The sequence below is a fragment of the Antechinus flavipes genome, chromosome 2, assembly GCF_016432865.1.
Source record: "Antechinus flavipes isolate AdamAnt ecotype Samford, QLD, Australia chromosome 2, AdamAnt_v2, whole genome shotgun sequence".
Lineage (NCBI taxonomy): Eukaryota > Metazoa > Chordata > Mammalia > Dasyuromorphia > Dasyuridae > Antechinus > Antechinus flavipes.
In genome coordinates this window covers 148637075-148654677 of record NC_067399.1, presented here as the reverse complement: position 1 = coordinate 148654677, position 17603 = coordinate 148637075, and the positions used below count along the sequence as shown (strand labels likewise).

Here is a 17603-nt window from a genome sequence, read left to right as displayed (position 1 = left end):
AGATACCCTAAAGCGTTAAGGTTGAGAAAGAAGAAGCGCTTTTACTTTCCAACCAAACGCATTCACTAGGGGACTGTACGCAAGCGCAGACAGCCGGTGCCCAATAGGCAAGGACGAGGGCGAGACTGACCGAGGAAAAAGCCCCTCCCAGCAATTGCGATCCTGATTGGCTAGTGCAATTTCAGCATTTAGCCAATGAACGCGTCGCACTGGGAACGCTCGGGAGTCGGGCTGCGCCTGCGCGGGAGATTTGAATCCGGCCGGTGGTGGCTGCTGTCGGAAGTTGTGTCTGTGTGTAGATTTTGTGTGTGTTCGTGTGGGAACACCATGGACGACCCAAAACGTGCCCTGCTGTGAGTCTCTGGGGTTGGGGGTGGGAATACTAAATCGAACGATGGGAGGAGGGGTGGGTTTCGTTCTTAGGATTAAGAGCCGGTAGCCCCCATTTTACAGATGAGGGAAACTGAGGCCTACAGAGGTGGAGCGGCTCGTTTAGTTTCATGCGGGTAGCAAGTGACAGGGCCTGGATTCGAACCCGAGTCCCCTAAGTTCACAAAGGCCTATGCCCTCTTAACAATCGAGGACTAGTGGCGGCCCTGTCTGGCTGGAAGGTGGGGGCGGTCCGGGCTGGGGTTGAACGTTTGTTGTTGTCAAAGCCAGAAGCACTTCCTTCTCCTTCCGTCTCCCCGACCAGAGTCGTTCCTATCGCGAACCCTGCTGGGGCACTGGCGAGACAGTGTGACATCGGGACCTCGCCACTATCTTCCCTGCGTGATTTCTGGCCCCGACCGGACCGGCCCGGTTGGCCTGATGTCTTAGCAGGACCTCTTCCTAGTTGGGTTGTGGCGAGCATTTGTTTGGTCCACTCTACTGCTGCTGCTGATAATTGTAATAAGGATAATGACAGTTATGCGGCTGCTGATAATTGTAATAAGGATAATGACAATTATGCGGCTGCTGATAATTGTAATAAGGATACTGACAATTATGCTGCTGCTGATAATTGTAATAAGGATAATGACAATTATGCTGCTGCTGATAATTGTAATAAGGATACTGACAATTATGCGGCTGCTGCTTAGATATTTTTAAGGCACTAACTAAGGTTGAAACTAACCAGGCTAAGACCATAACGGGAACCTTCTCATACTATTTCGGGCCTATAGGATGTAAAGCCAGAAAGGTCCTTTAAGGATCATTTTAATCCATTTTACAGATGCATAAATTGAGACCAGAAAGCTGTAAGGTGATGTAGTGGTTTAGTGATGTAGTGGTTTATTTTGCTCCATTTTGTTCTTAAATGCATTCAGTTGTCATTAAACTAAGGGGAAAGAGTAGCATTTAACATCAGCTTTATCTATATCTTTTTGATATGAAAGTTACATGAGGAGAGGAGCCATATTTATCATTTTCCCCATTCATGACAGTGGGCACGACACATAGTAAAGACTTAATGTGGACTAAATTAGTGAAGATGATAGTCTTATCAGTCAGTCAAACCATTTTTATTAAGTATCTTCTATATAGCTAGGTCCTGGAAAGTGGCACTGCAAATACAAAGAAAGGCAAAGGCAATCTTTCCTCTTCAGGTGCTCAAAGAAAGCTCTTTAGAAACTAATGAGGGAAACAACATGCAAATAATTTTGTATGGAATTGGAAATAACAAAGGGGAAACACTAGAACTAAGGGGTATTGGGAAAGGTTCCTGATAAAAGGTGAGATTTTAGTTGGTATTTGAACAGGAAGTTTCAAAAGAAACCAAGAGGAAAAGATGAGGGTGCATTCCAGGCTCATAAAACAAGCCAATTAAAATCCTTGGTCCCTGCAGGTGGAGTGTGCAAGGAATAGAATAACTTGTAAAGTATGTATGATGTTCAGTTAGGTGTATATAGACCAGAAAGTTAACAGGACCAATCATGCAGGATTTGGAACACCAAACTAAGGATTTTATATTTGATCTTGAAGATAACAGGATCCACTGGAATTTCTTGAGAGTTGACGTGGTTAGTCCTGTGCTTTAAAAGGAAGATCATATTGGATGGCATAGCAAAGGAGAGAATAGAGCAGGGAGAGACTTGTGCCAGGAAAATTAGCCAGCAGTCCATTGCAAAAATCTAGGCATGAGGTGACAAGATCTATACTAGAGTAATGACAGTAACAAAAAAGAAGGTAGAAGAATCAATGAAATGTTAATGTACTCTGAGAAATGATGACAGGTGGATTTGGAGAAACCTTGTAAGATATGTATGAAATGATGTAAAGTGTATTGAACTAAACTAAGAGAACATAAGCATTTGTTAATTAGCTTTTTTGTCAGGTACTGCTAAATACTAAAGGTACAAAGAGAAGACAACATGCAAACCGCTAAGTAAAGATTACATATAGATATTTGGATGTATCCTTATGTAGATAGAAATAGGCATACAATTAGGGGTAATTTCAGAGAAAAAAAACCATAGTTAAGAAGGACTTTTAAAGGTTTCTTGCAGAAAAAGAAAGAATTTAACTTGGGGCTTGATGGAAATCAGGGAAGCTGAGATAGGATTTGGAAAAGGGAGAATTCCAGGTATTGGGGAAAGCTGTAGAATCCAAAAGTAGAGTATCTTGTTCAAGGAACAATAAGGAGATCAGAATCATTGGTTTGTGGGGTATATGGAGGGGATTCAGTTTTTAAAAGTCAAGAAAGACAGGAAGGGGCCAGGTCATGAAGAATTTTAAAAGGATCTTATATTTGGTCCTGGAAGCAATAAGGAACCAATGGAATTTAATGAATAGAGGGGATATGTGGTCAGATCCAGGCTTTAGGAGGATTAGTTTGACAGACTGACTAGAAGATGGACTGCAGTGGGGAGAAAGTTGGGGTAGGGAGACCAAACAGTAGGCTATTGCAATAGTTCAGGTGTGGGGGATGGCAGCAATGACAGAATAGAGAAGGGAACTTATATAAAAGATGCTATAAAGAAAGAATCAAAAGAACAATAAGAATTGTAAAGATGTGTAGAGTAGAAGGTGACACTGAAATTGGGGGCCTGGATGACAGAACCAGATGTAGTTCTCTACATAATAGGGAAGTGGGAGGGTAGAGTTGAAAGGAAAAATGAATTCTGTGTTGAACACTTGAATTTAAGCTTGAGACATCTAGACAGAGATATCCAATAAACAGTTAAAGATATGGAACTGGAGCTCAAAAGAGGTTTGTTGTTTTTCACTCATGTCTGACTGTGACTCTATGTGGGTTTTTCTTGGCAAAGATACTGAGGAGGTTTGCCATTACCTTTTTCAGTTCATTTGACAAATGAGGAAAGTGAGGCAAACAGGGTTAAATGACTTATCTGAGGTCACACAACTAGTAAATGTCTGAGGTGGTATTTAATCTAGGTTTTCTTGACTAGACCTAGGACTCTATCCACCTGGCTAGAGGTTAGGACTGTGTAAATCTAAAAATCATCTGCATAGAAATGATAATTTATCCATGGGAGCTGCTAAGGTAACCAAGCAAAATAGTTCAGTGGGAGAAAAGGACCCAGTACAGAGCTTTAAGGATTAACCACAATTAGTGCAGGCATAACAAAGATAAAGAGCCAACAAAAGATATTGAGAATCAGACCAGTAGGAGGAAATACATGAAAGAGCAACTTCTTGAAAACATAGTAGAACAATGTCCAAAGCTGCAGAGAAGTCAAGAAGAATGAGGATTGGAGAAGCATTGTTAGATTTGACAATTGAGAAATTATTGATAATTTTGGAATAGGCAGTTTCAGTTAAATGAAATCAGAAGAGTTAAGAGCTAGAGAAAAGGCGAGGAAGTCACTGTTAGTAGACCTGCTCAAGGAATTTAGACACAAAAGGGAAGAGAGATGTGATATGATAGGTCATAGGAAAGGTCAGCAAGTAAAAGTTTGAGAATGGGAAGGAGGAACATAGGCATATTTTTAGAGAGTAAAGAAGTGGTCAGTAGATAGGGAGAGATTGGAGAGAGAGGATAATAGAAGGATCAATTTGTAGTAATAGTGATGTGTATCAAAAAAATGAAAAGTAGGGACTAGATCATCTCCAAGATTCCTTCTAGGTCTAAGATTAAAGAAATATTTATTGAATACATTCTTTGTAGAAGACAGCATATGCTAAACTTTGGAATGGGAATACTAAGATGAGGAAGGAATAGGCCCTAATCTCAAGGAATTGATATTCTAAAATGAAAAGAGGAATGGAGGGGATACTGCCCCAGTTCTAAGTCCACCCCCTACCCTTAATTAGCTGATATGTGAGGTCTATTATGCTTTCATGATATTATGTGAATACAAATAACAATAGACTAAAATAGATTGCCATAGAGTAATTGCATCAGATAGGAGGGGATTTTTGGAATGGCTTTATGAAGGTGCTATAGAATTCTGAACTCTTAAAATTGAAGATTTAGACAAGAGATGGTAGAGTAGAATGTTCCCCAGTGAAGGAAACAAAGATGTGGCAGAAGAGAAACTCCTAGGTCATTAAAAAATAGTTTGGGTGATGCCTTTTGTTTCTAATTTGAGTAATTTACTAGTAAAAGGCCCCTTTTGTTTTTATTTTTGTTTTTTTAATAGCTTTTTATTTACAAGTTATGTGCATGGGTAATTTTACAGCATTGACAATTGCCAAACCTTTTGTTCCAAGTTTTTCCCTCCTTCCCCCCACCCCCTGGTGGCAGGATGACCAGTAGATGTTAAATATATTAAAGTATAAATTAAATACAAAATAAATATACATGACCAAACTGTTATTTTGCTGTACAAAAAGAATCGGACTCTGAAATATTGTACAATTAGCCCATGAAGGAAATCAAAAATGCAGGTGGGCAAAAATATAGGGATTGGGAATTCAATGTAATGGTTCTTAGTCATCTCCCAGAGTTCTTTCGCTGGATATAGCTGGTTCAGTTCATTATTGCTCCATTGGAACTGATTTGGTTCATCTCATTGCTGAAGATGGCCAGGTCCATCAGAATTGATCATCATATAGTATTGTTGTTGAAGTATATAATGATCTCCTGGTCCTGCTCATTTCACTCAGCATCAGTTCGTGTAAGTCTCTCCAGACAAAAGGCCCTTTTTGTCTCCCCTCCCTCTTGCCCCATGCTTTTGAACTCTTCTTTGTAAACAATTAAAACCAATCAGTACAGTGATAACACTCTCCCTGGGAAGAATAGTCATTAATCTGTTCTCTAGTTCCAAAACTAGCCATTTTAGTTATTTCATGTCCTTGCTTCTGTTCATATTTTTTATTTACATTATTGTAGTCATTAACTATGAATGTATATGTGTATGTATATATTATTCTCCTTTTTTTCTTACTGTTTCAATTTATAAAAATCTTCCTATGTTTACTTTATTAATATGTTTATTAGAGGCAACCACGTGGTTACTGTATATACATGGTGTTTCCAGGACACCAAAAACAATATTAAATAATATGATTTGGCTGAAATATAGGTGAAGTGTAACAGAGTAGAAAGTAAGTTTGAGTTTAAAAATTCAGGTTAACTAAATAGCTATAGATCTGAAAAAGCTTGGAGGCTTCGTTAGACTGCAAGCTCATTATAAATGAGTCAGCAGTGACATGGCAGTCAAGAAAACCAAGGCTATTTTGAGCTAAAGAGCAAGTTAGCTTTGGCAGTGTCTAGTCATTGGACTTGGAATCAGGAAAATTTAAGGGTGCAGGCTTTTACTAGATAGGTAACCCTGGGCTACATCCTTAGGTTCAAGAGTTGTGGAAAAGATCAAATGTGCTACCCATGTACAAAGGATTTTGCAAATCTTAAAACACTATATGAATGCTATTACTTCTAGGACTGAGAAAGTGATAACACAACTGTTTTTTGTCATAATCAGATCACATCTGGAATATTATTTTTAAAAGGTCATCGATCAATTAGAAAATGTCCAAGATCCTGACAGTTGCCTGAAGTTTTTGCCATAGGGAGATCTGCTGAAGGAACTAAGAATAGGTAGCCTGAAAAACAGAAGACTTATAGGGAACATGATAGTCATCTTCAAGGATTTGAAAGGCTGTCATAAGGAAGAAAAATTTAACTTGGACTGTTTTACCTTGAAACTAGGAGAAAGTGAAAGTTGCAAAGAAATTAATTTTGGTGTAATATAAGGGAAAACTTGATAGCAGAGCTACTCAGAAATTAAATGGTCTGCCTCACAAAGCACTGGTTTTTCCTTTCCTAGAGATCTTCAAACAAAAACTAACCATTTATTAGCTACAATATGATGGGGATTATTATTTAGTAGGTCAGACACTGTGGCCTCTGAAATTGATTCCAACTCTTTAGCCTCGAATTAACTTCCAAATTTCAGTGACACTCCATTGCCTGACACAGAAAGGAGGAACAATTTATGTTAGTGTTCAAGGCCATATATCATTTGACTTCAGTATGCCTTTCCATCCTTCTCACTATTTCCATATCTATGGTCTTTTTGAGCCAAACACAGCTACACCTTTTCTCATGTTGTCTTGGTTTTCATACTTTTATTTTCCTTTCTCACATGCTTGAAATAGATTCTTTTGCCTTCCACCTATGGAAATCTCTTTAAGGCAAGTATTAATTCCTCCATGAAATGTTTCCTATTTTCACTGACATCCTTATTCTCATTTGAAAGTAGTTTTCCTTTTTAATTTTTTCATAGTACTTCAGACTCCTCCTGTGTACAACTCATTCTCCATCTTGTAGTATTATAATTTTGTGAGGTTTTCCATAGAAATTGTTGATTGATACATTTTTCATATTTTTATGTCAAAATAAAAAATAGCAGGATATTGGGGCATCACTGGGGCTCAGGGACCAGAGCAGAAAAGAAGCATTGTTTTGGTTTTTTCCAGGAGTGCAAATCTGATATTAAGACACAGATTGTCAGACTCAATACTTTAATTTTAAAGCAATACTTTCTCACTGAATATTATCTTGAAGTATTTTTAGTTAATTGTATTTTGGCCTAATTTTTAAGCTTGCATTTCAAGTTACATAAATAATAAATACTACACAAAATCAGGACAATTTTTTTTTTTTTTTTTTGCTTTTACTATCTCACGGTGATACTTTGTTTTAATAATTTTTTTTCTTTTCTTCTTCTTTTTTTTAATAGAATGTTTGAGGCCCATGTACAAAGCTACAGGGGGGATGATCCACTTGATCTGTGGGAAAGGTTAGTATTCAGTTTACTTTTATCTTTTATTTTTTCCTGAGGTAATTGGGATTAAGTAACTTGCCTAAGGTCACACAGCTAAAAGTGTTAAGTGTCTGAGGGCACATTTGAACTTAGGTCCTCTTGATTTTAGGACTGGTGCTCTATCCACTGCACCACCTAGCTGCCCCTACTTTTACTTTTTAAAAAGAATCATTAACCTTAAACATTTTTTTCAAATATTCTTATTCCAGATACGTACAGTGGACAGAAGAGAATTTTGCTCAAAATACAGAATTTTTGTCAACACTCTTAGAACGTTTAGTCAAGACATTTTTGGATAAGAAGAGGTACCACAGTGATCCAAGGTTCATTAATTGCTGTGTAAAATTTGTGAGTATGTTGAAACAAACATGTCAAGATATTTATCATAATGCCTAAAATTCTAAAGTTGTTTATTTTTAATAAAAGGACTTTTTGTCTTGGTCTCCAATGTTTTTCTCTCAATTGTTCATAGCAATCAAGAATATTATAATTACTAAATAAAATTTATTAAATCAAAGGAATACTTGTAGGAGAGATGAGAAGTTGGATGGGAAGAGAAACTGCTCTGTGGTTGGGAGAAGATGACTGAATATAGATTTCATTAAGAATATCAGAGTTGCTTTTCAGCAATGAGGTGATTCAGACCAATTGCAATAGGCTTGTGATGGACAGAGCCATCTGCTCCCAGAGAGAGGACTATGGAGACTGAATGTGCATCACAACATAGTATTTTCACCTTTTTTTGTTGTTGATTGCTTGCTTATTTTTTTCTTTCTCTTTTGTTTTTTCCTTTTGATCTGCTTTTCCTTGTGCAACATGATAAATGTGGAAATATGTTTAGAAGAATTAAATTTGTTTAATTTATATTGGATTACTTGCTGTCTAGGGGAAGGAGGAGGTGGGGAGTGGGGGAGAAAAATTTGGAACAAAAGGTTTTGCAAAGGTAAATGTTTAAAGCTATTTGTGTGTATTTTGAAAAATAAAAGCTATTATAAGAAAAAGAAGAATATCAGAGTTTTTAATTAACTGACTAAGGTTAGGAAAGACTAGGGATGGATTAGAAAGTGAGATAAGATTGAAATCTTTATAAATAGTTTAGTTTAAAGTGTCAATACCTAAAACTATGGGGAGAAGACTTAATAGGTTTTTTGATTGTAGAATAAAAGAAATTGTAAATCAAGAATAGGACAACTAAAATCAAATCAGTGGATAAAGGAGCCTGTTTAAAAAATCAAGGTGAAACAATTCAAATCTTTGACTTTAGAATGGCAAAGGCTAATCAGAGACATCAGAATTTTGAAATATTTTGAAATGCAAATGAATGAAATGATAAATACATTAATAATATATTAATAATTAGTACCCCGATTTACCAGATCCCAGGATTGCTGGGACTGGGCAAGAAATTTTTGAAAATTGACAGCAGAAGTTTTCGAACAATTTAAATTACTACTTCACACAACAAGTAATAAATTTGTGATTTTCATTTCAAAGTATTAGTATCAGGAAGAATTACAAATAGAATTAAGCCTTAATGGAGATTTAGGGATCACAGGAACAGAAGTGGTAAAACTAAGGAAATATTTAACTTTTAAGGTTGACATTAGAGATCAACTATGCCCTTCTATAGCATAACACTTAAGGTCTTTGACAATAATATCAGGCAAAATGACATAGTAATTCCTGTGTTATAATAAAATATCTGAAGGTAATGTTTTCTTTTGCTTTCTAAACTAGGCCGAATTTAACAGTGAACCTCATCAATTTTTTGAATACATACACAGCCAAGGGATTGGTATCAAGTCATCTGCTCTGTATATAGCTTGGGCTAAGCACTTTGAAGTTCAAGGAGATCTACAGCATGCCAATGATGTTTTTCATAAAGGAATTCAAAACCAGGCGGAACCTACAGAAATATTGCATCAACAGTACAGGTAATTTATCAGATTTCTAAATCTGTTTTAGTTAAGCACTATTCTTTGCAGCACTGCCCTCCACATTATACAACACAGTACTCATTCTTGGCAAATAAATATTGTCTACGTACCTCAAACATAAGTTAGATTAGATTTGTTCTCTTTTTTAGCTATATGGCTAAAAAGTCTGAAGTGAGCTGTTTGAGCAATTCTCAAGGATAGAAATTTTTTTTTCAATTATTATTTTTAGGGGTTAGGGCAATTGGAGTTAAATGATTTGCCCAGGATCACAGAGCTAGAACATGTTAAGTGTATGAGGTCGAATTTGAACTCAGGTCCAATGCTCTATCCACTGTACCATCTAGCTGGCCCCTCAAGGATAGAATTTTAAAGGCACTCATGAAGAAGGAAAAGGTAACCAAGAGATCAGTGGCCCTTTTAAGAACTTTTTTTTATGCCTAATAATCTTGAGAATAGTTTACATATATATCAGGGTATAGGTTGACTAAAACATGAGAAAGGAACTTTTGTAGATAATTCTACAACAGAAGCATATTAATGGTCCCACAACTGACTTAGAGTCTTTAAAACCCATTGTTTATCATTAATTACAAAAAGGTATTTAACCTACTATAGCAAAACATATTCTTAAGTATTCTTCAGCAATGTCTTATCTAATATGTACCACAGTTATAAAATTCCTTGGCCAACATTAAGTTTTCAGCAATAAGTGACCCAAACAAAATTTGCTTGCTAAAGGTCATGATACATACTCTGAAGAATTCCCTTTAAGCAGTTCTAAAGATACTCATTTGTGAAAGAGATGCTGAATACCTTGAGAATTAGATCTTCTTGGACAAGATATAGTTTTTCAAAGGAAATCTACTTAACTTTTCCCAATGAAAAAGCAAAGCAAATGAAAAATTTATGTTGCCAATATTATGGCATAAAGTTGAGCAGAAGCCCAAGTTGATCAGGACATAACTTGGATAGGCACTAAAGATGGCATTAAGATGGGGCCAAATTGAGTAACAAGAGTGACAGTATAGAACATTCAGTGATCCCGTGAGCTGCTTGTTGATGCATATACTTAATTTTTTTACACCAGTATTCTTTTGGGTTTTTCTACATGGCTGCAAATGATATAATGTGACCATATCAAACAATTCCATATTGCAGGTGGACCAAAGGATAGTGAGGGGACATAAGTAGCCTGCAACATATTGCCAATGATAACTTGTATGCAAAAAGTTAACTCTCTTTCAGCTCTAAAACTGTGATCATGTAAGTAATAACAACCAAAAAATCCAGAGTGTATATGATTAAAAAAGAATATTTGACTAGTAGTATAGCAAGAAATAAGGATCTATAAAAGATATGTGAACATCTAAGATGCTGAACCACTAACTAATAAAATAATCAAGGAAGACCTAGCACTTTTGCTAGGTTACTTATGGCTATTTTTATAGAAAGTCATGGACAAGATTTGCATAAGATGAAGTATGGAAGAATTGCAACCTTTTTTTATTAGAGTATTCATGGTGATAAGACCCATTAATAGAGCCATTAACCTATATGATATAGTGAACAGTGGTAAAGTCATTTTATTCCAAAGCAACCCTATTTTTTCATGTCATGTTAATTTACACAAATTTATCAGTATCTTGATAGGTCTGTTTCAGTTTTGGTTTCCTTTTAACAAAAATGTATGTTCAGAAGTGACATCTACCTTGGACTAAATTTTATTCTTGACTCCTAATCCCTTTTTAATTTAGTTTATTCCAGAACCGATTTACTGGAACAGCTTTGCCAGCTCAAGGTAAAATTATTTTTTTCTAAGTTGAAGTTACTAATTTATTTTTTTTTAATTTTTAATAGCTTTTAATTTACAAGTTATATGCATGAGTAATTTTACAGCATTGACAGTTGCCAAACCTTTTGTTCCAATTTTTCCCCTCTTTTCCTCCACCCCCTCCCCTAGATAGCAGGATGACCAATACATGTTAAATATATTAAACTATAAATTGAATACAAAATGAGCATACATGACCAAACTGTTATTTTGCTATACAAAAAGAATCGGACTCTGAGATATTGTACAATTAGCCTGTGAAGGAAATCAAAAATACAGATGGGCAAAAATATAGGGATTGGGAATTCAATGTAATGGTTCTTAGTCATCTCCCAGAGTTCTTTCGCTGGGTATAGCTGGTTCAGTTCATTACTGCTCCATTGGAACTGATTTGGTTCATCTCATTGCTGAAGATGGCCAGGTCCATCAGAATTGATCATTATATAGTATTGTTGTTGAAGTATATAATGATCTCCTGGTCCTGTTCATTTCACTCAGCATCAGTTTGTGTAAGTCCTTTCTAAAACCATCCTGTTGGTCATTTCTTACAGAACAATAATATTCCATAACATTCATATACCATAATTTATTCAGCCATTCTCCAATTGATGGGCATCTACTCAGTTTTTAGTTTCTGACCACTACAAAGAGGGCTGCCACAAACATTCTTGCACATTCAGGTCCCTTTCCCTTCTTTAAGATTTTTTGGGATATAAGCCCAGTTATAACACTGCTGGATCAAAGGGTATGCACAGTTTTATATGAAGTTACTAATTTAGCAAAAATATTCTTTAGTACCTAGAATGCTGTACTAGATGAAATAGGAGAATACAAAGTAAATATAGGTTCTTTCCCTGTAGACAGCATTCTTTAAGAACAAGGAATACTCACATACTTAGCCCTCAATTCATAGTTAGCTCAACAAGTTTAATTGTAAAGTTGTTTAGTTGTATAATGAAAAATAGCAAAAGTGTGTCTGTGCTATCGTATTATTTTCCTGAGATATGGTTCTTGGGAACGAGGCAAGCCAATAATGTAAATGATTTCCACTATGAACACAAAGATAACCCTAAGCAAAATTTTTAAATAGATGAAATTAATTTAACATTCTTTCAATTCTCTTTCCCTAGGCATCTATTGTTTTTGTGAAATTCCCCTTTCCTCTAATTCAGTATCCCATACCTGTCCTTCCCCTCAGAATTCTTCATGTTATAAAATGATCCAATTCTTTAGCCCCCAAAGTCAGTCTCATTTCCCTAATGAGGCTGCTCTAATTCCCACAAAGGTTTGAATGACTAGTAGCTAGCACTTTAATCTTAGAGATTTTTATATTTCCTTAAGATGCTTATTAGCAGAACTAAATCACTAGTTTGGAGAATCTTACTTAAAGTAAGGGAAAAATTAAGGTTACATGTGGGAACATATTTTTAATCTATAAGAAAGGTAAGGTATCAGGTGACTCTATCATACTCATAGGCCAACCTATCCTGGGCATGTGCTTTTAGACTTAGTTTCCCTGTTTTTTATAGTTTCTTCTTGCCTCTGCTTTTAAATCCCATAGATTTTTAAAAGACTCACAAATTGGGTCTTTTGGTTGGTTTTTTACAACAACCATTTGTCCATGTGGATTGGTGGTCTTTTAATTTAAGGATTGCCTGCATTTGTTTTATATATTTCACAGTATTGGTCATTTAGTAGTTACTTGGTAAATAATTATTGAATTGGATATCCCTCAAAAATGAGAAATCAGAAAAAATCTAGATCTGTGATCATACTTTTTAAAAATTCCATCTTGTTTCTGAAATTTAATTCACAAATATTATGTAGAGAAATGTATAAGATACTAGAAAGGATCTAGTCCAACAAACATTTATTAAACACTTATTCTTTTAAATATTTATCATGTTAAATAGAAGACTGTATGAGTTACTACAGTGCAAACAAAAAAAATTCCAACTAGATATACAAGTTTGTTTATTTTAAATTAAATAAAAAATTATGTGTTTTAAGTGCTCCTTAATAATGAATAAATTCATCTCCTTGTATAAAAGACCACCGTCAACAACAATTTCAAAGTGGCCTGTCTTGTTAGTTGGAGTTTACTAAATTTTTTTTAAAACTTTCATCCCCTGCAATGATTAGAACTAATTAGAAGAATGATTAGACTGATTAGAAGATTAGTCTCTAGGAAACATTCACTAAATAATGAAAGTAGTTATTTGGCCTACAACTAAAAATGAACAATGTGTGAATAATTTATGGTCTTCCTTGTCAAATTTATTGCAAATATATCTCTATAATCTTTTGTTTCATAACTTTGCTTCTTATGAGTTTTTAATTTGACTAATTCCATTTCTTTTTCTTCAGAACCCCTTCGCAATTCTCAAATATTAAATCAATTGACAACAACAAGATCATTTCAAGGAAATGGTGATCCAACTTGCATTCCTAAAAGTCAGGTAGCAAAAATAAATAAATTTATTATTTGGATTCATGGGATAACTAATAATTGTATTACCCAAAGTTGCTGGCCATTGATCACTTAATAAAATAAAGAAAAGTGCCAATCAAGTAAACATTTGAGAATTTTTTGCCTTTGGTAAAGTTTTAATTTGTGGCTCATTAAAAATTTATTGACATTCTGAGATTACATGTCATTATTTTATTGACTGGTGAAAAATCTGCCATGGAAAATATAGTTAAGTTATTGTCAGATTTTGGGGAGGAGACTATTTAATCCAACAGGTAAAGACAAGTTTACACTCCAGTTCAATCAATAACAATTTGACACTCAGAAGTGTCAAATTCATTGCCCAAAATGAAGATGCAAACCTCATCCCACTGCATGTAGTCTGAACAAGGTTTTTTGGGTTTGGTTTGACTTGGCTTGATTTAACTTTGAGTTTGACATCACTGTGATAGACCATTGCTAGAATTATGTATTAATGGATGTCTTAAGAGATTTTTGCTTACCCCTCTTCCGCATCAAGTGATGTATTGGATTAATTTTTATTTTATATTTGATTTCCTGATGCTAATGTCACAAGTGTACCTTTATTGATTAAAAACCTCAAACATTAGTGGTAATATATATTTGAATATGTACTTGGTTTAAAAAAAGGTACTTGATTTTTTATTAGTTTCAAACTATTTGGCAGAGTTGATTGGATAAAAATGTATTTTAATACAAAGAATCCATTTTTTTTGTGTTGTTTTTTTTTTAGGGTTCACTTCCTTCTGCAGTGCAGTCATCTACTCACAATAAAGAATCAAAAATGCAAGTACAGTCCATGCATTAAATAATTGGTTTGCTTTAGAGAAAAGCAGGATGAAATATACAGTAATAAATGTATGCTCCATATTTTTTCCATTACAGAGAACAACGTATCATCATTTCTAAATCAGGCTATTCAGTCCAGCAATCTTCTCTGGCATCCAAAAGTGAAATCAAACAAATCTGTATGTACTGCAAAGATAAGCTCATTTGTGGCGATTCAGAGTTATCCTTCGAAGAACTAAGAGCTCAGAAGCACATGCAAATGAGAAAACAGAAAGAATGGGGTATTTATTATTGTGTTTTTTTTTTTTTACTTTATATTCCTTATCTTAAGAGCAATGTGATCCAGCTTATATTGCAATTGCCTCCTATATGAGAACTTGCAGAGAAGAGCTCTCAGTTACTGTCAAGAGAGCTAAAGAACATTCTCCTAAATACTAAGGAGATAAGCAGCTAAGGGTTCACTTTGAGATTCAGCTTGTGAGATTCTGACAATTTCATAAAAACGAAGTCAACTGAGTGCAAAAGTGGCATGCAATAGCAAAAGAAATGTTTGGGCTAATTATGTAAGAATGAAGAATAACAAATGGATAGCCCATATCCTCTATAGATACCCAAAAAACACAAAAAGCTCTAGTAGACCGTGTTGGGTAGATCGTCTATAGAAGATATGCATAGGAGTCTCATCAGTTAGGAAGATGGGGATGGGCTGCTATCTGTAACAGTGGATGAAAGTATACACAAGAATGAAATTCTAACTCTATTGAAATTATGATTTCTACAAGTAGTGTTCTTAAATCTCTAGATAAAGTTTTCTTTTGAAGAAAAGATCTATGATTAACATCTAAGTTCATGAATGTTTTCCAGTATAAATATTGTTACCAAAGAAATAAAAGTGAACTTTTACTTTGAGAATTGGGGTAAAACATTGGGGTGAATCAAATCATACTTCTTATGTACAGTCTATATATAGTAATCTTCCCCTCATATTACAGAAACCTTATATAGGATTTCCATGTATTTGGAATTTATTGTGATAACATGAATTTTGGAGAAAGTAAAATAAAATTACTCCTATTTCGGTGACCATTGGAAATGTGAATCTGTTGGATTCTACTCACTATATTGTGGTTTTTCCTTCCTTCATCCTCCCCTACTTCCTGCTGGTTCCCCTGGTTTGCAAAAATCACCTCCACTTCTAAATCAGTAATCAGAAACAAGTAAGCCCAGACTATGGAAAACAAAAATGTATTTTCTGAGTAGGACAACTTGAGAGGTCGACTAGCCAGAGAGTCAGCCTTAGAGTCAAGAAGACCAAAGTACAAATCTCTTCCTCTGACACCAGCGAATAACTGGAGCCATGGAATAATCACATGATTTATCAGGGCTTCGGGCAATTATTTTAAGATTATCAGTTATAGAACATTGTGATCTACAATTGGTACAAGAAGTTTCCATGCTGAATGTTCCCTACAACTGATGAAATCACATGTCTAGAACCTCCTCTCCAAAAACCCAGGCTACATAATAGAATATTAAGCTACATATGTCATTCACTTGAATTCAGAACTACAAGCACTAACAAAAACTAGTCTGTAAATAGTTGTTTTTCATGTTGTAATCATTTTAGAAATGATTCTAAACTGATCTTTTAATGTATATAACCATTTTTCTTTAAATTCTTGTGGAGGAATCCGTCTCATTGAACTTGTAATATATATGCTTTTTCTCAAGAACTTGTAATATATATGCTTATGTTTATAGCAACTATTCTTAAGTTGATCCAGATTTGTTCTTAGAAACTTTAGTATGTGGTTATTGGATGAATAAATGTATATATGGCTCTGTGTGTGTGTGTGTGTGTGTGTGTGTGTGTGTGTGTGTGTGTGTGTAAACTAGATTAAGAGGCTCTGGGCCTAAAAATACTGTTGAGGTGGACCAACAAAGATGAAATGAAAAAGTTAAATACATTGTTTTCAGTGCTATCATATTCCTTAAATTATTGGTAAGCTCTGTTAGCAGCACAAAAATTACTATAGCTTTTAAAAAAAAAATCTGTCTTTGGATACATACAATTATGTCTTAAGGACTCCATCTTGCATATAAGGCTTTAAATTAATTTGTTTTAATTTGTTTGTACATCAAGTGAATGAAGACAAAGAATACTTAAAAAGAAAGGAAGCTGATGCTTTTGAAGACCAACTTTTAAAACAGAAAATGGATGAACTTCACAAGCAGCTGGCTGAAGTGATGAAGACATCACAGGGAAATACAGCTACTCTCCAGGGTAGATCTGAGGTAAATTCAGCTGGTCAAATATTAACAACCTATTACAAACGGAGCCCTTTGGCTATAATGATAAAAAATGAAGGCATCGCTGCCCTCTAGCTTAGTTGCACAGGGCAGAAGTGAGTGAGCTAAGAATGTGCACAGATGAGTGATTAAGTATCATAGTAAACTAAGAGGAAATCTGGGGCCAGAAAAGGCACTGACAACTTTGAGCTGGGAGGATGAGGGGAAACTGTCCAAAAGAGCTGGCACTGGGCTCAGCTTTCAAGGAAGAAAAAGATTCTAAAATGTAGAGAGAAAGGCATGGGGAATTACTGTTCTCTGACCCCCAGAATTATAAATGGCGACACTATTCCATATCAAAGACTGAGCTTTCTCCTAAAACCAAAATTGATCTTTAGCACTAAAATAGCTGTTCTCTATTTTAACATTTATCAATTCTTTTTATTGGTTAGTAACTTTCATAGTTTCAAAAATATTTTAAATCCAATATGCCAGCTAGACTTCTTTTCTGTTTCAACATTATATCACAACTCAGAAAGAGGTCAGGTACTGAGATACAGCTTCGCCTGAATTCCTCGTAACAGTAAAGGGTAGGAACAAAAAAGAAAGAGTTTAGACTCTAGTTTGACATGTGTTTGAACTTAACACGTTTGAATTGAGGTGTTTGATCAATATTACCTTTGGAAGAAAAATGAAGCAAAGTCACCATACAATATGCAGTTGAGCCACAGTAGCATAAATAGAGTGCTCAGCTCAGTCAGAAAGACAGGTTTAAATTGACCTCCGAAACTTAATAATTGTGTAATCCTGGCAAATTACTTCATCTTTGTGGCTTTAAAGCACTCTCTAAGATTAACCTGCAAAGTTCCTTGACAATGACAACTGTTAGATTATTCTCATGTTCATATAGAGGCTATTCACAGATTGTTAAAGCTGGGATGGATGCTAGTTTAACCTGTACTTAATGAAATTGAGGACCCAAGGCATCAAGTTATATGCCTAGAGTAATATGACTGCCTCAGGTCATAGGACTCAAGCCAAGTCCTTTACTT

At 35.1% G+C, this 17603-nt stretch overlaps 1 protein-coding gene across 1 annotated transcript in view; it reads left to right on the top strand.

Annotated features, from left to right (window-relative positions):
• The first annotated feature begins 257 nt into the window (after positions 1–257).
• The window catches only part of BUB1 (BUB1 mitotic checkpoint serine/threonine kinase), a 51818-nt gene continuing 34472 nt past the window's right edge, over positions 258–17603 (top strand). Inside the window, exons 1-9 of the mRNA XM_051975797.1 lie at positions 258–353; positions 7131–7190; positions 7424–7562; positions 8952–9148; positions 10906–10949; positions 13350–13441; positions 14207–14259; positions 14359–14543; positions 16406–16557. Of these exons, the coding sequence (XP_051831757.1) occupies positions 328–353; positions 7131–7190; positions 7424–7562; positions 8952–9148; positions 10906–10949; positions 13350–13441; positions 14207–14259; positions 14359–14543; positions 16406–16557 (948 nt within the window). The 5' untranslated portion in view covers positions 258–327. The remainder of the gene's footprint in view (positions 354–7130; positions 7191–7423; positions 7563–8951; positions 9149–10905; positions 10950–13349; positions 13442–14206; positions 14260–14358; positions 14544–16405; positions 16558–17603) is intronic.